The following is a 27,079-nucleotide window of genomic DNA, read 5'->3' as shown; positions in this document are numbered from 1 at the left end:
TTCCGTTTATTTACATCTTCTTTAATCTCTTTCAATGATGTTTTGTAGTTTACAGTATACAAGTCTTGCACTTCTTTTGTTAAATTTATTCCTAAGTATTTTGTTCTTTTTGCAGCTATTGTCAATGGAATTGTTTTTCTTGATTTCATTTTCAGATTGTTCATTGCTAGTGTGTAGAAATAAAATTGATTTTTAAAAATATTACTCTGTGGGGCCAGCCCTCTGGCTGAGTGGTTAAGTTTGTGTGCTCCGCTTCGGCGACCCAGGGTTTTGCTAGTTCGGATCCTGAGTGCAGACATAGCACCACTCGTCAGGCCATGCTGAGGCAGCATCCCACGTACCACAACTAGAAGGACTCACAACTAAGAAATATACAACTGTGTACTGGGGGGATTCGAGGAGAAAAAGCAGAAGGAAAAAAATATTACTCTGTATGCTGCAAACTTGCTTGACTTTATATATTCATTTAAGAGTTTTTTAGCAGTATCCTTAGGATTTTCCACATACAAGATCATACCATCTGCAAATAAGAAATAATTTTACTTCCTCCTGAGTATACCTTTAAGTTTTAACCTTTTTCTTCCTTTCATTATTTTATTTATTTATTTTACAGATTTTATTGTTTTCCTTCTTCTCCCCAAAGCCCCCTGGTACATAGTTGTATATTCTCCGTTGTGAGTCCTTCTAGTTGCGGCATGCGGGATGCTGCCTCAGTGTGGCCTGATGAGCACTGCCATGTCCGCGCTCAGGATTCGAACCAACGAAACACTGGGCCGCCTGCAGCAAAGTGCGTGAACTTAACCACTCGGCCATGGGGCCAGCCCTCATTATTTTAGCATAAAGTAATGTTCCCTAAAAGATAGTGATATATTAGCTAGCTGTATATGGTACATGAACGGATATTTTTCACTTTGTAAGTGCTTAAATACTTTAATGTATATTAATTTTATTTTAATGAGTATTAGAAAAAATATGATAGTTCATAATTTTATGGTGTTGGCTCAGATGTCACTTTTTCAGAATGTTCTTCCTTCAACATCCTATGTAAAATAATAGACCTTCTTTTCTCTTTCTCTACCTTGCTTCATTTTTTCCTTCCTACCACTTATCTTCACCATAAATATTATACACAAATGTATACTTATGTATCACATAAATGTGACGTGTGCATGCTTATTGTCTGTTTCTTCCCACTGGGATGTGAGCTCCATGAGAGCTGAGACTTTCTTTTATTCTTTGCTAGATGGCAGTGCCTAGGACACAGGTGCTCAGTAAATATTTGTTGAATGATTATTTAGAACAAGGTTTACTATTTTAAGAAAAGCAAGACAGTTTCAAGTTGATGAAACAAAAATATTGAGTAAATAGTTATTCAGGAGGTATGCAACTATGGCAAAATTCATAAAGGCTCTGTGGCATGCCAGAAGTTTGGGAAACTCTAACTTAAGAAATGAGAGAGATAGGATGGAGATGGAGTTTTTTTTATCATTTTCTGTGAAGTGAGAAGTTATCTGTTAGCTCACAGACTCTTTCCCCAACCCTACATGGAATTAAATAAATGTGGGAAAGTGGTTCCTACCACCCGCCACAGAAACCTCTTGGCAGTTTTGGAGGTCATCTGGAAATGTTTGAGGTGCTTTTGGCTGCCCGTGGAAACTTGGCTTATAGGCCTTGTCTTCTTTGCAGGGCTCTGGGTTTGCAGAGAGCCGAAATGACCATGACTGCCAACAAGAATTCCAGCATCGCTCACGGAGCTGGAGGCACTAAGGCCCCTCGGGGGACTCTGAGCAGGTGAGTTGGGGAGTACTGCTGGAGGAATGGAGCTCACTGAAGGGTGGCATCAAAGGACAGCCAAGTGGCCTGGGTCCTGGGTAGGATCCTTGCCGAATTACATGATTATCATCATGACTCTGACAGTCGTACAGGTGATGGATCTAGGCCCAGCTCATGCTGACCATGAAGCAAGAGTCGTCTCTAATATGTATGCTATTTTCTAGTTCTCTAAGTTTCCATAGGAGGGAACAAACAGGGACCCTAAAACAAGTTTTGCTTTGTGCTATTGGAGGAGACTAGAGCTCCAGGAATGGAGCCAGCATGAAGCAGCTGATGTTCTTCTGGCTGTATGCTTTTCCCAAGATGGAGACAGCTTGGGGGCTGTGCCTGAGCTAGGCTGCACTGTAGTGAGGGAGGCTGCCCACTCTGGGGGTAGGGATGGGGCAGCAGTTATACAAGTTAGCACAAGTTCCAAGCAGAAGTCTAGGTTCTATAAGAATTTAGGCCATCCTGCAAACAAAGCAGCTTGGGGAATTTTAGTCAGTGTAAGCTATAATCTGCTTTCCTGGTTTTGTCTTCTTTTTAAAAGTGGGAAGGTAGAACCAAAGAAAAACCACAGATTTTGGAATTAAGTAGAATTGACTTCAAATCCAAGCTCTATTTACCAAATAGTGAGATCTCAGGGCATTTTCTTATGCCCTCTAAAATTTTGGTTACTCATCTGTAAAATAATAATAATAGTACTTATCTCACAGAGCTGCTGTGAGGATTAAATGAGATAATATATGTCAGTGCTTAGCATAGTGTCTGGCATAAAGCCACTCAATAAATGTTAACTCCCTCCATATGATGGCATAAAAATTTCCAGAGTTGGCAGATAGATGTACAACTCTCCCCAGGGCTTCTCAGCTCTGGGCCAAGGCTGATACTGACGTTCTAGAAGAACCTCCAGGCTCTTTTATTAAAGCCACATACCTTTCATAGCCCCTTCTACTGAATCTCAGGTGGACACATTTGGCTTTTGGGACCTCAGCTACTAGAGTGAATAGCTATGAGAAGGATGTTCAGCTTAGGTTGGAATAGGACTAGTTCCTTCCTGGATGTCTGGGCCATGCAGTGCCAGGCTGAGTCCAGCGAGGCATGGCACACTCAGATCTGACTGCAGGTGCTAGTAGACATTTGGTTCATTCGGAGCTGGAGTCCAGATATGGTTGGTAGAATGGAGTGCGGGACATGGCCCCTGAGGAGTGACTGGCGTGAATGAGGCAGCAGGAGTTCCCTATACCGCACATGCAGTTTGGTCCCAGTGAAAATGGTCTGGATGGACTGTCAACCGAACAGAGATTGGTAGGTTCTGACTTGTTAAGTACATAAGAACTTGGGAGTTAGAGAAACAAGTTGAATAGCCACTCTGTGGCAGCAAGACCAATAAGAACACCCTCTGCCTTCTGCCCGTGTTCCCCCTGTAACCTGGACTAGAGTTGCTTACATACTTGCTTCCCTGAATGGGGTGAGGCTGAGAATAGCAGGGACCAGCAACTTCTTGAGTAAAACAGGGAGAAAAACTGAATTCTCCCAGGCCGTGTTGGTGGCCACGGCAGAAACAGGCCTGGTCTTTGTCTTCCGTTGTCTGCTCCTGGGGAGCTCCTGGCTGGGCTCTCACCAGTCTGCTGGCGGGTCTTACTCCTCAGTCTCACTATGACTGAGTTGGCAGATGGAGACTGGGAACTAAGGTTTTCTTTTTTTTTTTTATGTGAGACTGTATGGATGAAATAGGCACTATATGAGATTGAATAGTTTTATTCTTAATTTTAAAGAAATAGTATATTTAGAACCTGAATTAGAACTTACAGTACCTGGCAGCCCTCAGCTCCTTTCAGTACTATTCCTTTTTTCTTCTAATTTCCACTATGTTGGGGGTGGGGTGGGAGATGCAGTGTTTACATCAAGTCACAAAGCAGAATCAGGGCTGCTGACAAGTACCCCAGTTTCTATTTGGAATTCATATGTACATGTTTTAAACGTTTTTAGAAATTTCTCTTCTTTTAGGTTCCTAGCATGCTTGCCATCATAACTTGATGGATGGTGTTTGTAACTATCTGAGCCTCTCATGTACCTAAAAAAAGCGTTTTTCTAGCCTCCCTTCTAAGTCTTCCCTTCCCTTCCTTCCTGTCACATTTCTGCTTCCTGCTCTCCCTCCCTCCTTTCCTGGGCTTTTGGCATGGAGTCACAGGTCTCTGTGGCTGGCTACACCCTTCTTTCATAGGCTACTGCTGGACTATAGGTGTTGTTTCAAAATTGTCACCTGTGCTTTCTCTGGCTGCCTTCATCCCCAGCCACCTCTGAGGGATGTTCTTTGGGCTGAGCAGTGCAGTAAATCACCAGTTCATTTAGGAAGTCATTGTCAATGAGCTCTGAGGGCTCTCCTCCTAGGTGCCAGGCTCTGTGGTGGGCAATAGGGGACAAAGAAGCATGATCCACTCTCTTTCTTCAAGGTGTTTACAACCGGTGGGGAAGGGCAGATGGGACCCTGTGGAACTGTTAAGATATATATTTGCAAGGCTGTTTTCCTAATTTAAATAAGACTTTACCTGGTGCTGCCACTAAGCCAGTATGGGTTAAAGATTCTGGATTCCATTCTATTATTAGGCTTCTATGGGTATTTTGCTAATTTATTCTCTTCCTTTTCCTCTGCAGCACAGTCATGATTTGGCAGGATATGTATGAGGAGGAAATCTAAGCCTTTTCACTTGACCACGAGAGTTTTGTTCTTTGCTATGTTTTGCTCTCCTAGAGCAGGTTTCCCTTTCTCTTTGTTGATGAGGCTGATGGGTGCTTTGCTTCACCCTCAGCTGCCAGCTACATCCTCCCCACAGGCTGTTCCCCCTCCGGCTCATGGGATTTGGCTGTATCCAGTTCTGGGGTGGAAGGTGGGATTCTCAAAGCTCCTCTGATTTCCAGAGGTCAGGCTTCGTGATGTTGGTACTGATGACCTGGGATGGAACTAGAAGCAGCTTGGTGACCTGAAAACGAGGCAGTGTTACGTTTAGAGCTAATTCCGCCACGTAGATGGGGCGATCTTTGCCACTGTTTGCTCTTGGGAGAGCTGTAAGACCTGGCTGACAGCAGGGGCCGTTCTCAGAAGACATGAAATCTCTCAGATTTCACTTGTGCTGTAAGACCTGGCTAACAGTGGGGCTGTTCTCGGAAGACATGTCACGCCTGCGGATTTCCTCGACAGCTTCTTCGCTATGAAGCTCCAGCACCTAGGTCATTGTGACTTGGAAATACAGGCTGTCAGTATTGTGTTTGGGAACCTTGCCTCTGAATATAGGTGCAGGAAACCTGGATGCCTGTAAAAATGTAGACTTCCTGGGGTCAATGACTTTGACTGACTTCTTTCTGTCTCTCCCAAGCCTGGAACAATGCCTGGTATGTAGAAGACAGTAACTATTTGACCAGTAACTAGTTGACCAGTTGACTAGATGGCTGGGAGATCAGCTTTTTAGAACATAGGCTGCTGTACTATTCGAGTCCTTGTGGTACCTTCCTAATGGGTCTTGTTGACTTTGGACTCTCTTTCTGTTCAGTCCACAGACTCTTAGAAAGGCAGAGCTGAAAAGGAACCTTAGAGCTCATTCAGTCTAACCCACTTGTTTTACAGATTGGGAAACTGAGACGCAGAGAAGACAGAGGTACTCCCAAGGAGACAAAGCTAATGGGAAGAAGAATTCAAGCCTAGCTCTCTTGATCCTTCTGTTATTTCATTATACACTATGTTCACCTCCCTATAAACATTACTGGGATCTCTCTACTCAAAAACCACTGTCATCTGTGATATGATCAAACTTGGCCTGGCTTGTGAGGTTTTCATAAAAAGCCCTGGTCTTTCTTTTCTACCCTTATCTTTTACTGCTCTCTAATGCAACCTTACATTTCTGCCAGTCTGGATGCAAGTGTTACTTCCTTCCCAGTGCTTTTCTTGACTACCCAGCTAGGAAGGATGCCCCTCCCGTCTGTATTCATTCACTCTTAGAACCCTTGGTTTGGAGCCTCCTAATGGCACTTATCATATAGTACCTCATATGGTAGATATTTGTGTGGGTCTTATTTCTACTCAGTTGGAACTGTTTGGAGGCCCAGCTCATACTCTTTTGGAATGTTAGAGTTGGAGGGGATCTTGGGATTCATTTGGCTCAGTTACTTGATGTTACTATGAGGAAGGTAAAACTCACATAGCTAATTGACAGTGGAACCATAATTTCAACTCAAATTTGCAGGTTTCTGTGCAAAGGGAGCTCCTCGTTTATAATATGGTGAAATCCAGAGAGGTCTTAAGGTCCCACTGCCAAAGTGAGTACGGATTTGGACCCTGTGCCTTAGATTTCAGGAAGAGAGTAAGAACTTGCAAAGAAGAAAAATCTCCTGAGAGTAGTAGCTGTGGGTAAAAGATAATGTTGCAGAGCCTGTCCTGGCAATGGCAGGCCACCTCTCAGGAGGGACCTGTGGCCTTAGCGCCCCTGTTACCTGAGATGCCTCTTAGAGTCCAACCATGATGTCAGTCAGTATTGGTCTAGTTATTTCTTGCTGCGTAACAAATGACCCTAAACTTAGTGGCTTAAAACATTAACATTCATTTATTTTGCTCACAAATTGCAATTTGGATAGGCTCATTAGGGAAATCTTGTCTCTATTCCTTGTAGCATCATTTGGGGTTGCTTGAAAGTTGCAGATGACTCAATGGCTAAAGGCTGGAATCAGTCTGAAGGCTTGTTCACTTACATATCTGACTGTTTATGCTGGCAGTCAGCTGGGATCTCAGCTGTGGAACACCTACATGTGGCCTCTGCATTTGGCTGTGTGCTTTCACAGCAAGACGACTGGGTTCCAAGAATGAACATGTCAAGAGAACAAGGCAGAAATGCATGGTATTTTAATGACCTAGCCCTACAAGTTGCATAGTGTCTTTTTTTATTTTATTTTGTTGATTAAGGCAATGGCAAAGTCTGCCAGAGTTCAAGGTAAAGAGCTCTGTACTCCAGTTCCAACATAGGGAAGTGTGTGGGGTTTTCCCCCATACCACTAAGCAATTCTCCAACACCAGCTGAGTGTCCTACAATTCAACTCAATTCTGACACTGTCTACCAGAGATAGCATAAGATTCCATAGGTTAGGGGCTCAGTCCCATAAGACTGCCTTCTACTTCAGATGCCAATTGCAAGCCAAGGTTGTTATCAACTGGCTATTAATCAGAGGCTCCCATGACCCCCTCTTTGGGTTCATTCATTTGCTAGAGTGGCTCACAGAAGTCAGGAAACCCATTTGCTCCCTAGATTACCAGTTTATTACAAAGGATATTAAAGGATACAAATCAACAGTCAGATGAAGGGATACATAGGGCGAGTCCTGAACAAAGGAGCTTCTGTTCCTATGGAACTTGGGCTGAGCCGGGTGGCACAGGAAGCATTATGGCTCACTAACCTGGAAGTTCTCTGAACCCTGTCCTTTTGGGTTTTTGTGGAGGCTTCATTACATAGGCATGGTTGATAAAATCATTGGCCATTAGTGATTGATTCAACCTCTAGCCCCTCTCCCCTCCCTGGAAGTGTAGGGGTGTGGGACTGAAAGTTCCAACCTGCTAATCACATGGTTGGTTTTCTTGGCAGCCAGTCCCCAACCTTAGGTGTGGTCCAAAAGTCATTTCATTAACATAACAAAAGACACTTTTTATCTCTGACGTCACTTAGGAAATTCCGAGCATTTTAGGAGCTCTGTGCCAGAAACCACTACAGAAACCAAATATATATTTCTTATTATAAATCACAGCATCATACAAGGGGAGGGGAAATAGTTCCCACTTGAGAGGATCAACATCACATTGTGAGAAGGGCACACGAGATGGGATATGTTGTGGTCGCTATCTTTGGAAAGTCCAATCTGCCACTCTGCTCTCTGGTCACAAAAATTCATGTCCTTCCCCAAACGTAAAATACACTCAGTCTTTTTCCTAAGATCCCAAGTCTCATCCTGTTAATGACATCAACTTGAAGTCTAAGATCTCATCATCTAATTCAGGTCCAGGTATAGATGAAACTCTTTGGGTACGGTACCTTTCATTGTGTGTAGTTACTTGAGTACTATTACTCTTGATGTGAAGACCTATAAACTAAAGAGGATATATATCTGCCAGCCGAAATACACTGGTGAGACAGGCCTAGGATAACCACTGTAGATAGTTTTCTTCAAAAAGGGGAAAATAGGAGGATACCCAGCAGTTACTGGTCCATTGTAATTTTTATATTCAGTGAGGCACATGTTGCCAATTTCTTGATTCATTCTTGGTTCTATTGCCTGGGAGTCACTTACCTTGTTTCTAGTTCCACCCTCAGGGTTTTGGTTCTGCCCTCTAACTCATCTTTCCTTTTCCATAGAAAGTAGTCCCATTTTTGCAGGTGAGTAGTTTTCTCATCTGCTTCATGCACATAATATTTCAAGGATCCAAAGTCTTCATTTTATATTGTCTCTGTTATTTTCATTTCCAGCTGATACACTTCCTTTAAAAACTTTGTGGGTTTCTTATAAATCACTTTATAACCCATTGCAGTAGACAAAAAAGTACATGTACAAATCACTTCACGATGAGCCCCTTTGTACTTTGGGTTCTCTGTGAGATTGTTATGGGACAACAGTTCTTAAGAGTCTTAGAAGCCTTATTATTTACAGAGACTCTGCAAGGCCCACCCTTAAGATCCTTACAAGACCTTTTGTCTGTCTGTCTGTAAAGTCTATGGCAACACTTTAAATCTTCTTTTAGGTCTTGACAAAGGATCTTTCAGTCCCACTCTAATTTTTTTTTTAAAGATTTATTGAGGGATGATTAAAGTACAATAAACTGTACAATTTAAGGTGTACAGTTTGGTGACTTCACACACGCACACACACACACACACACTCTGTAAAACTGTCACCACAATCTGGAAGCTATTTCTTAATTTGAGAATTTTTTCCTGTCTAGAGAGACTGAGAATGAAACAAGTTTTGTTTTCTAACCTTGAAAGCCCTTTCTCATTTATGTTTTCTTTAAATTTCACTTGAAAACTGAACAGTTCCCTTTTTGGCTCCTCTCTTGGCAGCTAGAAGTCAGATGGCACTTTCAGCACTCTGCCTGGAAATAACTTTAGCTAGTTCATCTAATTTATTAGATGTATTTCCTATTTTCCATGTTACCACAGGTGACAGAATTACCAGACTTTTCGACATTATGAGGGTCCCCTTTCCTCTAGCTTCTAAGCATTTCTTGTTTTCCCCTAACCCCCTCCTTTTAGCCTGTCACTCAGTGCCCTAATCAGTGTTTTAGGATTTTGTTTCAAAAGCACTCTACTTCCAGGTACCAAAATCTGTTCCAGTTATCTACTGCTACATAAGCACCCCAAAATTTATGGTGTAAAACAACCATTTTATTATGCTCACAGACTCTTTAGATTAGGAATTCAGACAGAGCACTGCAGGAGCAGCTGGTCCCTGCTCCACAATGTCCGGGACTTTGGCTGGAAAGACTTCAGGGCTTAGGGTGACTCCGTGGCTGGGGGCTGGTCTTACCGGAGACATCTTACCTCACATGTCGGGGGGCTGATGCTGGCTGTTGCCGGGACCTCAGCTGGGACAGTCAGTCAGAACACCTCCATGCGCCCTCTCCACATGGCCTGGGCTTCCTCACAGCATGGGAGACAGGAAGTAGAAACTGCTGGTTTCTTGTGGCACATTTTTGCCATATTCTGTTGATCAAGCAGTCACAGAATCCAGAGTCAAGAGAAGGGGTCATTTTGACAGGAGGCATATCAAAGTATTTGGGGACTATGTTTTAAACCATCGCGGGTATCTTGAGCATGGTTTCCTGGAACTGCGTTTCTTCCTCTTGGCTTTGCACAGTGCCTGGTTCTGCTTTATACAGCAGTCCTGTTTTACTGGACTAGGGCATTGGGATGTTCCTGTAAGGCATCGATTTTAACCTGCCTCAGAGGGGGCTTCTCCTTGGAAAGTCTCTCTCTGTGTTCGCTGCTGCTGCTTCTTAGAGGACTTGGGGTTCCACCCAGACAAGAGCTCACCAGTCCTTTTTGTGCTTCCCTGGAAGTCAGCTGGGGGGCAGGCAGGTATGGCTTTGGTAGATTCTTAGATGTGCTTTCTGGAGGTGGAAAGGTGACTCAGGAGACTCTTGAGGTCATGGATGTGGCCCCACTTGGAGGACGAGGCTGTCCTGGACCCTGTTGTGGGCTTCCACCTCTTTGAGATGAGGTTGCTTCAGGAGCAGGATGGCTAAGTTGTGAGTGTCAGTCACCCTGACCTTTGGCTTTTTATCAGGACTGTCCCAGAGGAGGACATGAGGGAGTTACTGAGTTGAGCCCCTGCTCTGGCCTGGGGAACAAAGTTCTGGACTTGGTGATAGGACTCAGGCAGCCTTTCTCCCTTTTCTCCTCCTCTGTGCCTGGGAGTATGGCCTCGGGGGAGTACAGTAAGAATGCCATCTCCAGAGTTGGGGCAGTTGCTGAGTGACGGGAGGATGGTGATGCCCACTGAGCTAACGGCCCCCTTAGTCTAGCAGCCCTAGAATGGCAGATGCCCAACTCCCAGACAGTTTCATTTGCGAGCAGGCTTGACACCTGCTGAATAGGGATGGGGAGCATATTGGAAGCTGGGCCCTGTGTAACCTTAACCTGCAGACAGGCTCACTTCATGGAACCCTTGGCCCATCTTGGAGCCTCTGGGGCTATTTTTCTGGGCTCCTAGGACCTTCCCCAACTGGTCTAAACTGGTCTTCTTTGATACTGATGCTTTCAGAAGCCTGTGGCCAGAACAAAAGCAACTTTGGACATACTGAGTTCAGAACTGTCTTGTCATCAAGGACTAAAATAGCCTTCTCTTCAAAAAAGTCCCTGGGTGCACTTGACAGTATATGGGGCATCCCTTGGCGCAAATGCTTCCTGCTGTGTTTCTTGAGAATGGCCCATGTCACTAATCGAAGAGTTGGGTCGTGTTCCTGTGAAAAAATACCAGAAGAAAGGGCATGTATTTTGCACTTTAACTCTCATTTTCTGTCTATGTGCACACACACTTCTTTCTTGTTAAGTATGTTTCTCTTTCTACACCTTAGTTCATACCCTTTCTTTCCTACTCACTTGTCTTATATGTTTGTCTGTGAGTGTGAGTGTTTATGCTCCTCTGTTTCTTTTAAATTTCCTTTGCATTCTCCCCCTTTTCTTCTTTCTGTCTCCTTTTATCTGTTTATCTTACTTCCTGTCCTGCAAATGTTGGTTTTGGCCAGTCATATGCTGCAGTGTTGGAATCCACGTCTGGGTTGAGCAGCAGAATTGGCTGCCTGCTGACAGGTGGTGGCACAAGTGCCCAGTTTCACAGTGTCTGCCTCCCTGGGGCAAACTCTGGGGTTTTAGACTGAAGAGCGAGAGATGAGAAGACCAGAGTCTTAGGTGTCTTTTAGCTGTTTTGTATTTACTTCTATATTTCGTCTACCTTCATGGGAACCATTTGTAAGTGTTCAAACACTTTTAAAATTTACATCATCTCAGTCACACAGCTAGTACGCGAGGATACTCAGAGCAATGTTTTCCCCATGCTTTATAGATAGAGAACGTGAGGCTCAGAGAGTTTAGGTGACTTGCCCATGAGCACACCCAGGAAATGATGGAACCAGGACCAGAGAAGAACCCAGGTCTCTAGACTCTTGCTCTAGTCTATGAATTTTGCCTTATGAGAGAGGGCTTTGGGGATTGACAGCCATCTTGGGCTGCTCTGAGTGCTTTGTGTCCCTTTCTGTGTTGTTCTTCAGGTCATATGGCACAAAGAGGGAGGCAGGGAAGTCTGAACCATGCCCTGGGCAGCCATAAGGAGACCTAGGTTTTAACCATTTATTTTTCACTCATTCAACACAAATATATTAATTTCTACTGAATTCTAGATACAGTACAAAGAGCAGGGGATATCAAGATTAACAAGACACGGTCACCAGCTTCAAGGAGGTCTGCTCATAGTCTAGAAGGGAGATAGGTAAAGAAACAATATAGTCCAATAAAGTGTTATAAGTACCATAATGGACATTTTCCTAGGCACAATGAAGGCATCAGAAATTGGCTGTCTCCGCCTGAGTGAAAAGGGTAGGGTCAAGAGAGATTCCATAGAGGAGGTTATACTTCAGCTGAGCTACAGAGATGTAACTGGACAAGCCAGCATTCCAGGCAAAGGAAATGAATGTGTGAAGGCCTAGAGGTGTGAAAAGCAGAGTTTGATGTGGCTCAGGGTGGGATGCAGGATTGTATGGAGGAAAAGACAGTATGAGATGATAAAGGAAAAATAGGTAGGGACCAGATCATGGGAGGCTTGTCATCCGTGCCAGTGAATTTGCTCTTTATTCTGTAGAGAATGGGGAATTTCAAGCATGATCAGTTTTGTATTTTAGAAAGATGTCAGAAGATGAGAGGATGCACTGGAATTGGATTGAGATTGCAGGCAGAGAGAAAAGTTAAGAGATTGTTTTAATAGTCCTGGTGAAAGGTAAGATCTGAACCAAGGAAGTAGCAGTCACAGTGCAGATGGTAAGGAGGGGGACAGATCTGAGAGATGTGAAGGATGCAGAATTGATAGGACTTAGTCATCAGGTAGATCAGTGTGTTTGGGGAGGGAGCTGGATCCAGATGCTTAAAGCCAAGGGGGATAAAAAGAACAAATCTGGACCTTTTCTCCCCTCTATGTAATGAGTTGGAAATAGAAGCAGCAGTAAAAACTAGGGGTGAAGGAAGCACAAAAAAGCATAGGGATGAGACCATGTGAGAAGACACTCAGCCCAGGTGAATGAGAACAAGAGCAAAGGGGGTTCTCCAGTGTAAGGCCAACCCTTCTAGATGGGCATTGGCTCCCCACCCCCTTCACTGCCTGTTCGAGGACATTCCTCCTGTGTTTGTCCCCTCTTGTTCTGTATCAACAGCTTTTCCCTCTCTACTGGATGTTCCAGTCATCATTCAAGCATGCTATACTATCTCCTAGCTCAAATTAACAAACAGAATGCTTCTATTACCCTGCTTTCTCCTTTAACTACCACCTCATTTCCTTGTTCTCTTTTTTAGGAAAACCTTTTGAAAGAATTGTCTGAACTCTTGGTCTTTACTTCTCTTCTCCCATTTTCTTGAATTCTTTCCAGTCAGGCTTTCTTTCCTACCTCTCCTCCAAAATCTCTCTTCTCAAGGTCACAGTGACCTCCATGTTGCCAAATCTAATGATTATTTCTCAAGTCTGTCTCTTAACTGGATTGTCAGCAGATTTGACTCAGTTCATCACTCCCTATTTCTTGCAGGTCTCAGGACATCACTCTTCTTGGTTTTCTTCCTTCCTCACAACATGCGCTTCTCAGTCAGTCTCTGTTGCTAATTCTTCCTCCTCCACCTGACCTTGAAACACTGGAATGCCCCAGGGTTCAGTCCTTGGACTTCTTCTCTAGCTACACTTACTTCCTGGATGATCTCATCTAGTCATATAGGTTTAAATAGTATCTGGGGGCCAGCCCGGTGGCGCAGCAGTTAAGTGCACATGTTCCACTTTGGTGGCCCGGGGTTCGCCAATTCGGATCCCGGGTGCAGACATGGCACCACGTGGTAAGCCATGCTGTGGTAGGTGTCCCACATATAAAATAGAGGAAGATGGGCACGGATGTTAGCTCAGGGCCAGTGTTCCTCAGCAAAAAGAGGAGGATTGGCAGCAGATGTTAGCTCAGAGCTAATCTTCCCCCCCCCCAAAAAAATAAATAAATAAAATTAAAAAAAAAATAGTATCTGTATACTACTACTGACTCCCAAATTGAAATGTATAACCTTAACTCCTTTCTACTAGGTGCTCAGGCCATTAATCTTGATGTCATCCTTGACTTCTCTTTGTCTGTCGTACCTTTCATCCAGTCCATCAGCAAATCCTATTGGCACAGCCCTCAAAATAGATCCATCTCTACTGCTACTATTCTAATCCAAGCCATCCTAAGCTCATGTCTGGATTGTTGCAGTGGCCTTTAAATAACCTCTGTGCTGTCACTCTTGCATCCCTATACTTCATTCTCTGATACAAACTCAGTTCTTGTCATTCTTCTGTTCAAACCCCTTCAAGAGTTTCTGTTCTCTCTCAGAGTAAAAGCTCATGTCTTATTATTGGTCCATGGCATCCTCCATGATGTGGCCTCTGGTGCCTCTCTGACTAATCTCCAGCTCACTCCTCCTCTTCTCACTCTACTCTGGCCACACTGGCCTCCTCGCTTCCTCTGGAATACTTCAAGTATGCAATTGTTTGAGCCTTTGCCCGACTGCTCCTTCTGCCTGGAACATTCCTCCCCTGGATAAATACGTTGCTAACTTACTTAAAGTTATGTTCCCATGTTCCCCTGGCAGAGGGGCCTTCCCTCATGGCCCTTCCTATTAAACTCTAGCCCTTTATTCTGCTTTATTTTTTTTCATTGGCCCCTTAGTGTGTATTTGTTTATTGTCTGTTCACTCTAGACAAATAAAGCCATGCTCTCTCCCTCCACCAGAATGCTACCTGTAGAAAGAGACTTTTATCTATTTTGTGTGTGTGTGTGTGTGTGTGTGAGGAAGATTGGCCCTGAGCTGACATCTGTGCCAACCTTCCTCTGTTTTATGTGGGATGCCGCCACAGCATGGCTTGATGAGTGGTGCTAGGTCCACAGCCGGGATCCAAACCCGTAAACCCTTGTCCACTGAAGAGGAGAGCCTGAACCCAACCACTATGTCACTGGGGCTGGCCCCAAGAAAGAGACTTTGTCTATTTTTAGTATCTGTTGATCCTTAATGCCTAAGATAGTACTTGGTATATCGTTGGTGCTCAATAAATATTGGTTGAATGGTTAGAAGAGCCAAGATGTGTTTCAAGCCTGGTATAGCTGGGAAACTGTGACCTGAGTAATAGGTGGCTTCCTTTGCTCCCATGTTCAGGGTTCAGAGAAGGTTGGCAAGGGGCTGTCCTGGGAACCCTAAAGAAGTGAAGCTTGAGACTGTCAGTGGCAGCTGGGAGACAAGAACCAAAAGAAGACTTTGCTTAAATGGTTGGCTTCCTGAGAATGCTTGCATCCTGGCACTGCCATTCTCTTGGCCATAGTTTCCCCTGTCCAACAGGAGGATTGTCTTACTTTGACTCCTAACCTCAGTTTGAAGAACTGGGAAACAACTAGAGAGTGAAACTGAAGCCTAAGAGTGAGCATTCTCTCCCATCCATGCCTAGGAGATGCCACCTGCTGTGTAAACTCTTCATTCCAAAGAACCAAGCATCCTGACTGCTAGTCCCCATTGTGTTCCTCCTTTAAGCTTCCCTGTTCTCTAGGTAACAGATCCTCCTGAGCCCTCCCTCAACCTGGGAGCAAAGAGTGATTAAGTTGATTCTTGGGATTACAGAACTAGCTCTGTTTCCAAGGAAATGGGAGGCTCCCGAGATAGTGCCAGAGCCTCTAGTAGTGAATGAGAGAGAGAGAGCCAATCCAAACATCAAGACCTTGGAAGCTTGTCTGTGGGGAAGTGATGGAGAGACGCATGGGGATGGAAGGCTCTAGGCCAGTGCTTCTGCGCTGAGATAGGGTGGGCCAGTTATATGCAAGCCTGGCCTTTCCCACCTGCATCATTCTACTATTGTGGTGTAGTAGACGACCCTAAAACTTAGTGGCTTGGAACGATTTATTATTCCTCATGTTTCTCTGCATTCACTGGGCAGTTCCCTACTGGTTTTCCCTGGGCTCACTTATGTAGCTGGGTTCAGCTCTGTTCAAGATGACCTCACTCACGTGGTAGCTGGCTTTTGGCTGAGGTGCCTTGCGTATGCTCCACATGGCCTCTCATCCTCTAAAAGACTAGACTAGCTTCCTTACATGATAGTCTTAGGGCAAGATTCCAAGTGAGTGAAGGGGGAAACTGCAAGGCCTCTTGAGGCCACAAGTTTGGAACTCGGAAAACTTAATTTCCGCTATGTTCTATTGGTCAAAGCAAATCACAATGTCAACCTTAGATTCGAGGGGCAGAAAAAGCTGCAAAGAATTTATGGCCATATTCAATTTCCTCCTTACCCTCCCTTCCCCACCCTGAATGTTTACAATCCAAGGACAGAGGTAAGCTGTTTGAAAAAGTTTCCAAAGCAGTTTTTCTGAATAATCAGCCCCTTGTTAGTGTTAGTTATCAAACTAAGATTGAGCACTGTGTGTAGCCACTGAGTTCAACACTTGACGTGCATTGTTCTGTTCCTTACAACAATCCTCTGAGATAGGCATTCTTTTAACCTCCATTTTACAGATAAGGAAACTGAAGCTTAGAAAGATACAGTTATTTACTCAAAGTCATGGAGCTTGTCAGTGGCTACACTGAGACCTGAACCCTAAGACAATGATGTTCTTACCCTCTATTGAGAATGACTGGCCTAGCATAACCTGATGAAAAACAATAATAATGATAATTAACAATCCTATTAAGTTACACTGTATGACGTCATTTCATATCCATGGTCTCATTTGCCCATTATGACAACCCTGTGATGTAGTTAGAACAATTTTGAGGAACTGAAACTGGAAGCTGAGAGAGAGTGAGTAGCTTTGCCCATGATCACGTTCCTAATAAGGGATAGAATCAGAAACATATGGAGAGTAACAGTGAGTTTTACCCTCAGTTGAGAATCGCAGCCCTATGAGGCAGGGCCTTATCTATTTTGTTTACAAATTTATCCCCAGGATCTTGGAGTGAGTGAGTGCTGCCTTCTCTGTCATTAACCCAGGGGTGCCTGGGCTCCAGGTCAGCATGTATAGGCCCCCTTTTCCATCCTGAGTTACTGACGTGCATTGGGCCTGGCCTGTGGGAGTCTGGGCAAGGAGCACTTGCAGCTCTGGACCACAGATGAGCAATGATGTGAAGACCAGGACCTTAAAAGGAAAGGGCCAGTCTCTTCTCTATTTTACCCTTCACAAGAGTTAAAGCAGGCCAGGCATTAAGAGAATTTCTTGTGGGATTTCTTTATGTTGGAACTACTAAGGGAGGTTATAGAATCATTCTTTCTGAGAGCATGCTAGAATCAGACCAGAGTCCTCACCCTTTTTCTATCCCGTCTATGGGAGCCATGCCACACCCCTCATAAGTAGCAGTGGCTCCATGGACTGGTAAATTCTCACCTTGGGGTTTGAGGAGACATCCCTAGGGAACATATATCAAAATGTCTGGAGAGAGGAGGGATATGTAGTTTGAAATGGCTTCCTAAGAGATTCTGAGTCTCATTAAGTGCCTCTCATCTCCCATTAGAATGTAAGCTTCACAAGGACATGAATTGTTGTCTCTTGTGTTTATTCTTGTATCTAGCACCCAGAGCAGAGCCTGGCACATAGTGGGTACTCACTAAGTATTTGCTGAGTGAATAAACAAATGATAAGGTGTCCTCTATTAGAGCCATCTTCTCTCACCTCCCATTGAGAATAACTGAGACGTAGAGTCTTTTGTGTAGCCCAGACACTCATTGCCTTATAGGGCTGGACTGATGGCCTTTTGCATCCGTGGCTCTATAAAATAAATGAGGGATCTAAGACCTCTCTCGATTGTGAGTCGGTTGAGATCTCCCCAGGCTCAGCTTGGTGTATTACCCTGCTGCTGCCTCCCCTAGGGAGCACTGAGGCTAATTCTTTTCACACCTCCTTACTAAGCAGAGTCTCTTTGGTCATCAGCTTGGCTGGGCACCGAATTTCCCTCATCTGTGCCCATGTACACATGGGATGGCTCTTGTTTGACTTGCCCTTTTAAAAACAACTTAAGCATGTTGAGGTTTCCTGTTGATCTGGGGCAGCCAGAGGCTATGACCCAACAGGGAATTGTTGGCCAATCCCTGACTCACCCGAGCTGGGTTTTCTGTGTGTGAGCAAGCAGTGACAGCAGCCTGGCTCAGGGGCAGCTGGCTGCCTTCCTGTGGATGGCATGGCACTCTGGAGCCTGCAAACCTGGACCGCCTAGCTTTGAGGGCCATGGCATTAGGGTCAGGTAGACCTTTGTAATGTGCAGTGCTGGCAGAACCCTGCTGTCTTTGAATTCAAACTGTTTGGGAAGAATTCTGAAAGTTGACAGTGATTGCCCTAGTAGACAACTAGAAAAATGTACTGAAAAGGAAGTATGCTCATGGTTCTCTTCAGTAAGCTCACCTTTACCTTTTCCCTTCTTTATTTGTTCATCATTCACTGAGCCCTGTGAATATGTCCCTCCGTCTGGGAGAAATCATCGTCTGGTAGGGAAGACCAAGAGGTCTCCTGATACGTAGAGATGCTACATTTGAGACAGGGCTGTGCCCGGTGCTGTGGGGGTTTCTGATGAGTTATGTCTGGGGGCCCCGGGTGGTTCACAAAAATGGCAGAGGCCACACCTTCCTCTTTAGAGAAGCACCATAGTATAGTGTACGTTCTTGTCCTGACTTCACCACTTCCCAGCTGAGGAACCTTGGATGAGATATTTAACCCTTCTATGCCTCAGTGTTTTTCGTTTGTAAAATGCAAATAATTAGAGAGTTTTCATGAAGATTAAATGAGTTAATATATGTAAAAACCTTTATGTAGAACTATTCCTGATATTCGATAAGATCTGTATGTGGATTTGGAGCTGGGAAATGGCTGGTGCTTGTTTGCTATGATGCCTGCTGGAGGTTGGAGCTGCCTAAAGAGTTGGTCTCCCCTCCCCATTAACCTCCTCATTGAGAGAGTAGAAAGGACTCTTTCTTGAGGGGCCTTCCTGATCCTTTTGAGACCTACAGGGATCTGAATTCTGACCAAGACCCAAGCTGAGGTGCAGTATTTTGTGTCCAGTAGCAGAAGTCTCAGGGGAGGTAGGGGCTTGTTAAGGAGACAGATCAAAGGGCTTGAGTGTATATTTGGGTCTACTTCAGGAAGTGAAGTGCTGGAGATGCTTTGTAGCTCATGAGAGCTGACCATTAGCATCTCTTCCCAACTCTACATTCTGTGAGGTCACACTGGTAACTTGAAATCAGACAGTAGGAATATTTATACTGCGGAAATTGGCAAATGCTACAAATCTATGCTTTCTTCCCCAGAGAGCTGATTGTTAAACATTTAGCAGCAAACCACTGGTCTTACTGATCTCTAAGTGGCAGATGGAGACTCTTGGGATTCTCTCACTTGTCACAGAACCAGCTTGTGTTCCAGCATTACTCAGGATCTCTGGGGATGAATTGGGCAGAGAGCCCCATTGAGTTTGGCCTGCTGTGGGTAAGGAGCTGTTTCTTTCCTTGAGGATAGCTTTGAAGGTGCGTTACTTGGACAGAGTACTTTTAGCTTGAGAGTGCTACAGGAAGGAGATACTGAGCTCTCTAAAAATGAAGTCTAGTGCCTCTGATTGTCAGGCCACTCAACTGTCATTTTCTCTTCTTTTCCATTTTTTTCTTCTTCTAGGTCTCAGTCAGTCTCTCCACCTCCAGTTCTCTCCCCACCAAGGAGTCCCATCTACCCCCTCAGTGATAGTGAAACGTCAGCCTGCAGGTACCCAAGCCACTCCAGCTCCCGGCTGCTCCTCAAGGACTGGCACCCCCGTGATCCTTCACCCAAAAATCCTCAAGCTTCCTCCCCAGACACTTCACCACCCATCTGTCCCCTCAAGGCCACCAGCTTCAGTTCTTTGGACGGAAGCCCAGTGTGCAAGAGAGAGGACCAGAAGGAGAATGTCCAAGAGGCAGCCCAGGATGTAGAGGGAGTAGCTGCTTGCCTCCCCCTTGCCCAGAGCACTCCGTCCCTGGGGCCAGCTGCTGGCTCACGGAGTGTCTTTCTGAACCGCACTGGCACCCGTACCCACAGCCTGGGCATCCGGGAGAAGATTTCAGCATGGGAGGGTCGCCGAGATGCTTCACCCAGGATGAGCATGTGTGGAGAGAAACGGGAGGGCTCTGGGGGCGAGTTGGTGATCAGTGAGGGCTGTCCCAGTGTGGGCTGTCCCAGCGTGGTGCCGTCTCCCTGCAGCTCAGAAAAGACCTTTGATTTCAAGGGCCTCCGGAGGATGAGCAGGACCTTCTCCGAGTGTTCCTACCCTGAGACCGAGGAGGAAGGAGAGGCACTCCCTGTCCGGGACTCTTTCTACCGGCTGGAGAAACGGCCAGGCCGGAGTGAGCCCAGTGCCTTCCTCAGGGGGCATGGCAGCAGGAAAGAGAGCTCAGCAGTGCTGAGTCGGATTCAGAAAATTGAACAGGCCCTGAAGGAGCAGCCAGGCCGGGGACTCCCCCAACTCCCCAGCAGCTGCTACAGTGTAGACCGAGGGAGAAGAAAGACTGGGACCTTGGGCACCTTGGAGGAACTGTCGGGGAGTGCAAGTGTGAGCTCTGGCAGCCGGGCAGGAGGAGTGGCTGGAGTTGCGGGGGAGGCGGGCCCACCCCCGGAGAGGGAAGGCAGTGGCTCCACAAAGCCAGGGACCCCTGGAAATAGCTCGAGCCCCCAGCTGCTGCCATCGAAGAGCTCCCCTGACCCCGCTGTGAACCCTGTCCCCAAACCCAAGCGCACCTTTGAATACGAGGCTGACAAGAATCCCAAGAGTAAGCCAAGCAATGGTCTACCTCCTTCACCCATACCTGCTGCTCCACCCCCTCTGCCCTCCACCCCAGCCCCACCGGTCACCCGGAGACCCAAGAAGGACATGCGTGGTCACCGCAAGTCCCAGAGCAGGTAACGAATGCCCCTGCGGTGTCTTGTAGCTGGGCACAGTGGCTTTCTTTTCAATGGAGGATGCAAGAGCACATTGTAGTTGTGTGTCACTGTCAATAGTGCTTTATAATTTCTGAAGCACCAAATAATTGTTAGGTGGTAACATTAGTTAGGTGGAAAAGAGATTGTTGTTCTGCTCTTGCAGGATCAGGATACTTAAATGTGAGTGGGAGGGTGAGAGCGATTCTTCCAGATGCTGTGTACTGAAGATGTTGGCTGGTTTGGCCTTTGGAGTAGAGTCAGGCTGCATTACTTACCAGCCCTGTCAAAACTTCCTCAGTCCTCTGTGGGAAGGGTAGGGCCACCTTACTTTTAGATAGAATAGGCAGTTCCTTGAGGACTAGTAGGATCTCTACCTCACAACTACCTGAAATGCTGGCATTAAAAATTGATTTCTTGGGGCTGGCCCAGTGGCGCAGCGGTTAAGTTCACATGTTCCACTTCTCGGTGGCCCGGGGTTCGCTTGTTCAGATCCCGGGTGTGGACATGGCACCACTTGGCAAAAAGCCATGCTGTGGTAGGTGTCCCACGTATAAAGTAGAGGAAGGTGGGCACGATGTTAGCTCAGGGCCAGTCTTCCTCAGAAAAAAGAAGAGGATTGGCAGTAGTTAGCTCAGGGCTAATCTTTCTCCCAAAAAAAAAAAAAAAAAGAGATTGATTTTTTTGAGTGAAGCATTATCTGAATACTGCATGTTATCACTAACACAGTAGTATCAACACATTTAACAAGATTTCCTCTTTCCTGAGGGCTGTCTAGCTGTATAGGAATCCTGGGTCTGTATGAAGAGGGGATCCTTGGATCCTGTAAGAGGAGACTGATGGAAAAAGGAGTGAAAGAACATTTCACCTACCTCTTGGCTGTGTCCAAGAATGACCTCTTCTGAAACTCACATTCGTTTCCTGGTTAGTGTCAGCATTCCTGACCCTGGACTACCTGGGCCATCTCCACAATTATAGTGACTTGGGAGCTGGAGCTGCTGCAGTTGGTGAAAGTTGACAGGCATCTTGTTCTCTGAATTCGAGTAGGCTGGGAGCCAGCTTCCTTTGGAAGGCCTATCTCCTCACCCTTCACTGCCTTTCTCTTCTAACACAAAGTCAGGTGGGCATTCAGGTTTGTTTCACATCTGGGGATTCTTCAGTCTGACCCCATTAAGGCTTCATCAAGCATAACCTATCTCATATAGAAACTTTCCTGCCATGTGCAGAGAGGAAGACATGGCAAAGGTTCAGGCCCATGAGCCAGAAGAGCCTTTGACTAAAGATAATGCCATGTTTTGCCTGCCCCAACTGGCTCATTGATTCTTTAAGTCTTTAACAGCCTACCAAGAGTGTTTGCTTTGTCCTTATTCATCCATTTCCGCAAACATCCATCTAGAGCTTGCTGTGAGCTGGTCAAGGGTACACAGGCAAATAAGACATGATTCTTCCGTTCAAGAAGTTTGTGATCTGGTGCAGGAGATAGATGCACAAATAAATCACAGATGCTGTGCTGTGTGCCATGATCGGTGTCAGTGTAGGATGCTGCAGAGACCCAGAGGAAGAGACATCTAAATTAGACTGGGGACTGAGGGAGGCCTTCTCGTAGAGGGAGTTGCTTAGCTAAATTTAGAAGAGCAAAAAGCAGTTAGGTAGGTGAAAAAAGGGGGTGAGGGGGAGTAAATCAGCCAGAAGGGTTTACATATACTCCTACACACATTTCATTTATATATAATATACACACACATATGCCATATATGGTGGAGTCACTTCATATAAGAATTAACTTAGCAAATTTAAATCTGTGCTCTTGGAAAAAAAGAAGTGGTTCAAAAAGTACAGGCTGTTTTATTTGCCTTTCCACACAGTGAGCATGTTTCCCTAAGGAGCGTGAGATGGTGAGTTTGTTTCTGTTGTGCCAGGTATGATTCTTATATTTAATATGCTTTTTATTTTTAAAAAAATACAAGCCAAATATTTCTTCTGGTATTCAACCAAAGAAAAAAATCTGTTTAAAAATCTGGGGGAGAAACTGACGATATTAGTCTTAATGAAAGACAGTGTGTTGGTCCTCAATGTGGTACCTCCCTGAGGGATTTTCAAGGATAATTTGGCTGAACATGATTTGTGTTTTGTTTGCTGACTTGAAAACCAGCTGCATAAGGTGTTGACTCCACTGTATATGTCAGTGAAAGCTTGGTCTCAGACCAAACAGTGGTCTGTGGACCAACATTCAAGAACCACTGCCCTCAGCTGTTGCATATTTAACCGGTTGAGTAGTCTGGGCCAGAGACAGATTTGGGAGTCATCATGGTGGAAATGGCAGATAGGGTGTTGGCCATAAATATTTGGCCCCCAGGAAGTACAGAGTAAGGAAAAGAGCCCTGAAGACAGAACTGCAAGAGACCCTGGCATTTAAAAGGCAGGTGGAAAGGGGGAATCCCTCATAAGAGCCTGAAAAGTACTTGCCAGAGAGGCGGTTGAAAACTAGGAGGGACTGTGTCATCGAGGCGAAGGGAGGAGAGTGCCAACGTAGAGCGTTCAGTTGTGTCAAGTGCTGCGAGTAGCCAGGCAAGCTGAGAACAAGCTGTGGCGTTTAGGACATTTTCAGTCCTTGACTTGCACCCCAGGGCTCTCAGGAGGAGTTGTTCCTTAAACAAGAAAGGACTTCATTGGCTGAAAGGTTCCCCAAGGAGGAGGGAGGTGTTAATGGGTGAGAGGAGGGCTTCAGTCAGTCCTTTCCTTCTCTCCCTCCTCAGGAGAACTTCTGGGACCTGCCTTGGTGAGGGAGAAGATGCAGATGGGGTCATCTTAGATGAGGGAAGTACCTCCCTGGGAAAGGAGAGGAGTAGAGAGTAGTGTGGGCTCAAGGTGTCTGAGGAGCTGGCAAGCTGTGGTTTTGAAATTCTACAGTACAGGGCAAGGTTATTTGGGGAGTGGGAAGGAGCAAGTGACTGGCTGAAGGGAAGCTTGGTCTTGGAAGTAGCTTCTGGCTGCAAATTGGCCTCCTAGTTCTACCTCAGAAGTGGGGTGATTTCTTTTGAGGGCTCAGCCCTTCCTGTTTCAACAAACCACCCACCACTAGCTTCCCTGACCCCTAAACACAGCCCTGGGCATCACCCGTCCAATGTTGAGCCCTTACTGCCTGTGCAGTCTGAGAGCCCTTGGTAGGATGCAGACATGATGTTGAGACTCTGAAGGCAGATCAGGCACTCAGTTCCTTTGGTAATGGCAGATACTTTTCAAGGAGGATATTCCCCAGGGCTTGGAGGCCCAAGTCAAAAGCTCAGACCCTAGAGTCAGACAGCCTGGGCAAGTCTTGCTTTGGTCATTTTAGCTCCCTGAGCCTCCATCTCCTCGTTTGTAATACCTAGTAGGAGCACTGTGAAGGTTAACGAGATAATACATATAAAGCATTTGACACAGCATCTAACACGCAGCACCGTTTTCAGTGGTGGTAGTTGTTATTGGTATTATTTGCAGGCACCCAGGCTGGGGCCTTTCAGACCATCTGTCTCTTCATTTGGGTGGTAAGTTTGGATCCATCTTGATGCTTTGCTCAGTAGCTGGTTTTGTGAAGAGGACTTCTGGTCTTTGCTGTTGTCCGTGGGCATTCCCCAACAAGGCAGCAGGAATCTCTTTCAGCTGGAATGACTCACGCTCTTGTTATTCGCAGAAAGTCCTTTGAGTTTGAGGATGCATCCAGTCTCCAGTCCCTGTACCCCTCTTCTCCCACTGAGAATGGTACTGAGAGCCAACCCAAGTTTGGATCCAAAAGCACTTTAGAAGAGAATGCCTATGAAGATATTGTGGGTAAGCAGTGGCATAGGTGGTGGGCTGGGTTGTCTCTGGGGGCTGCAGAAGAACAGTAACAGGAGGGACACTCCCTGGTCCCACTTCATTCACCATGGGCAGACATGGCCCAGCTTCTGGAACTTCAAGGAAATGAACATCAGAGAAAGCAGCTTAGCAAAGACCGGGCAGCTAAGAGATTAAAGCCTGGCCTTGAATGAACTGAAACCCAAAGGACGTCTGGGACCACGAAAGGAGGAAACCACATCATCCCTTTCTTTTATTTTTAGAAGGCTTTGGAGTCCAACAGGTGCCCTTCCTTAGCTGTGTGTCCTTAGGCAAATCGCATCTTTCTCAGGCCTCTATTTTCTCTTACAAAATGATGATGATGAGGTTAACAACAACAACAACAACAATAATAATAATACTTTGTAGGATTATCGTTAGGATTAAATGAGATAAAATATATATCAAAGTACCTAGCAGTGCCTCATCCTTAATATATATCTCTCCCACTCTTCCCTTAAGGTAAGTGGTGTCAAGAACTGTGAAAGCATCTGAGATTTTACTCTGCTTGCAAGTTAACAAGTTTAGCCTGCTCCAGTTTCACAGATATCTCAAAGGACTAATTACTCATGGCGCAGGAGGCAGCATGAGCTTTTGTTCACATGGGTTCTCTTGCTCGAGTCCCATGGGGCAGTGTGGAGGAGGGCCAGGTAGAGGCTGCACACACAGTGGGTCTGTGTCCCCAAGCTTAGGAAACCCCAATCTTTTCAAAGTGCTGTTAGCAAACCTGCCCAACCTTTGCCCCAGAAGGAGACATCCCATTATTCTGGTCAGGAAACTAATCTGCCTCTGCCCTGGAGGGAGTCACTGTCTCTGTCTTCCAAGGCTGTTCGCTGTATAAATATCTTTGAAAAGATAGTCCAGAAAGGTTAATTCCTCTTGCTTAGAAGGTCAGAAATGTAAGACATCATAGAGAATTGTCGTCTAACAACTGGGAGGACTTGGTCTTGGCAAACTTGTATTTGAGGGTCAGTGAAAAACCAATAGTCTAGCCTGAGTTGGGCTTATTTTTGGCTTTCATTTCAATTCTGGGCTCATTCTCTTCAGTGGGGGCTTCAGTTTCGTTCAAGTCCAGTGTGTGTGTCAGCGTAGGTCACTGAAGAGAAGAGAAGCAGTGTGCTTGTGCGCCTGACCACGCCATCTCTCGTCTCTGTCTCTGTTTTATCTCTGTCTTAGGCCTTGAGGCTGGAGAACATGGTCTTAGTTAACACATTAGCGAAGTGGCCCTAGTGGAGAACCCTCCAGAGTCTTATGAGACTGTGGAATCTCAGGAAGAGAGGGTCATCTATTCCCTCATTTGATATGAGACATCAGTTTCATCGTTTTCTCCTTACAACTAGCTGGGCCAGCATTTCTGGGGCGACAGCAGCAATGCTCAGACCCACTATCCACAGGCACTGCTTTTCCACGAACACTGTGTATAGTATGTAGCCATCCCAAATTAGGTCATAACAGGAGGACTGTGGGAGTGAGATCCGTAGAACAGCAAGAATTTGGGGAGGGAGGCCTTTTCCCTCATCGCTGGGAAAAAGCTTTGTCCACATGGGTCACCAGAGTTGAGATCAAGAGCTGTGGGGATCAGAGGCACAACTCCATCTCCATCTCTACCTCTGTTACAGGGTGTATTCTTATTTCCTCTAGTTTCTAAGAAATTGTAACATGTCGTTGCTGCCCAGCGCCCTTGTGAGCACCCAGTGTGGCTGCTGCAGTGGGCAGAGGAGGCTATAGTTTTCAGCTCTCCCTCCCCCAGTATATCAGCCACTGCCATCACTGTGGTCGTCACTGTTCTCTCTTCTCTGAGAAGGCTTCGGCAGCCCTTTTGTGCTGCCCAGGGATTTCAAGTGGGGGAATGTTCTTGCATCTACTGAACTGAAATAAGAGAAAGGGATGCTTCAACCATTCCTCCCTGTCCAGAGTTCTACTTTCAGAGCTCTGTTTGGGGTTGTTTGGGGGCACTGCCTGGTGGGGGAGGGTTGAGAATTTTGGGGAGGCACTGTCCTGGGCAACAGAACTGTTCTCTGGGCCTTGTTAGGTCAGGTGAGAGAGAAAAGGAAGAGGGAGGCACGTGCGTCTGGGCCTCAGCCTCCTCACTCAGTGGAGGGGACTTTCTGCCACTTTGAGATGTATGAAGAGGCAAGAAAATATAGGAGCAGTTTGGAAGCTTCTTGGATGTATGAGCTAGAGCTAGGGGTGAGGGCTGATGCAGGTTGAGCTTGGAGCTGGGGCATGTTCCTGAGCTGCTCACCTAACTTCTGGACCCTTGGAGCTTGTGCAGGGGGTAGGGGAAGAGTAATGGGAGGATGTGGGAGGGAGGGCAGGGCAATGATCCAGGCCTTGTGGGGTGGGGGTGGGATGGACTTCAGCATCTGTAGTTAGTTCTGTGCCCTGCGCACATTTTCCTCCTTTGTCTCCCCCGCAGCACCCCGTCTGAAGTTCGAGACCTGACCAGAGAGGCTAGAGGGAAGTACAAGGAAGAATGTCTCTCTCTCTTAGGTTCTGGTTGCTTTGTCCCTTTCTCCTTCCCTGGAGACAGGCCCAAGAATTTGGACCCCCCAGAGGTGTTAGGGGGGCCCTTGCTGCTGCGCTCTGAATGTCAGTTTCACTTTTTGCCTCGGATTGACCAGTGCCTCTGACTTCCCAGGAGCCTTCTCCTTCTTCTTGCTCCAGCCTGTGCTCTGTGAGGTTAAGGTCATTTCTGGTTCC

The 27,079-nt window shown here is 45.9% G+C and overlaps 1 protein-coding gene across 17 annotated transcripts in view; it reads left to right on the top strand.

Annotated features, from left to right (window-relative positions):
• Nucleotides 1-27,079, top strand: part of DENND2B (DENN domain containing 2B) — a 151,158-nt gene that overhangs the window by 95,630 nt on the left and 28,449 nt on the right. For 9 of the 17 annotated variants that reach the window (XM_070491032.1, XM_070491029.1, XM_044752953.2 and 6 more), the window contains 3 exons: nt 1,687-1,791; nt 19,247-20,503; nt 24,195-24,331. In XM_070491032.1, the coding sequence (XP_070347133.1) occupies nt 1,712-1,791; nt 19,247-20,503; nt 24,195-24,331 (1,474 nt within the window). In that variant the 5' untranslated portion in view covers nt 1,687-1,711. The remainder of the gene's footprint in view (nt 1-1,686; nt 1,792-19,246; nt 20,504-24,194; nt 24,332-27,079) is intronic. The other 8 variants (XM_070491036.1, XM_070491034.1, XM_044752958.2 and 5 more) reach the window with 2 other exon arrangements.

This window comes from Equus asinus, chromosome 20, assembly GCF_041296235.1.
Source record: "Equus asinus isolate D_3611 breed Donkey chromosome 20, EquAss-T2T_v2, whole genome shotgun sequence".
Taxonomy (NCBI): domain Eukaryota; kingdom Metazoa; phylum Chordata; class Mammalia; order Perissodactyla; family Equidae; genus Equus; species Equus asinus.
The sequence above is the reverse complement of the archived record's forward strand: the minus strand, read 5'-3'. Positions and strand labels throughout refer to the sequence as shown.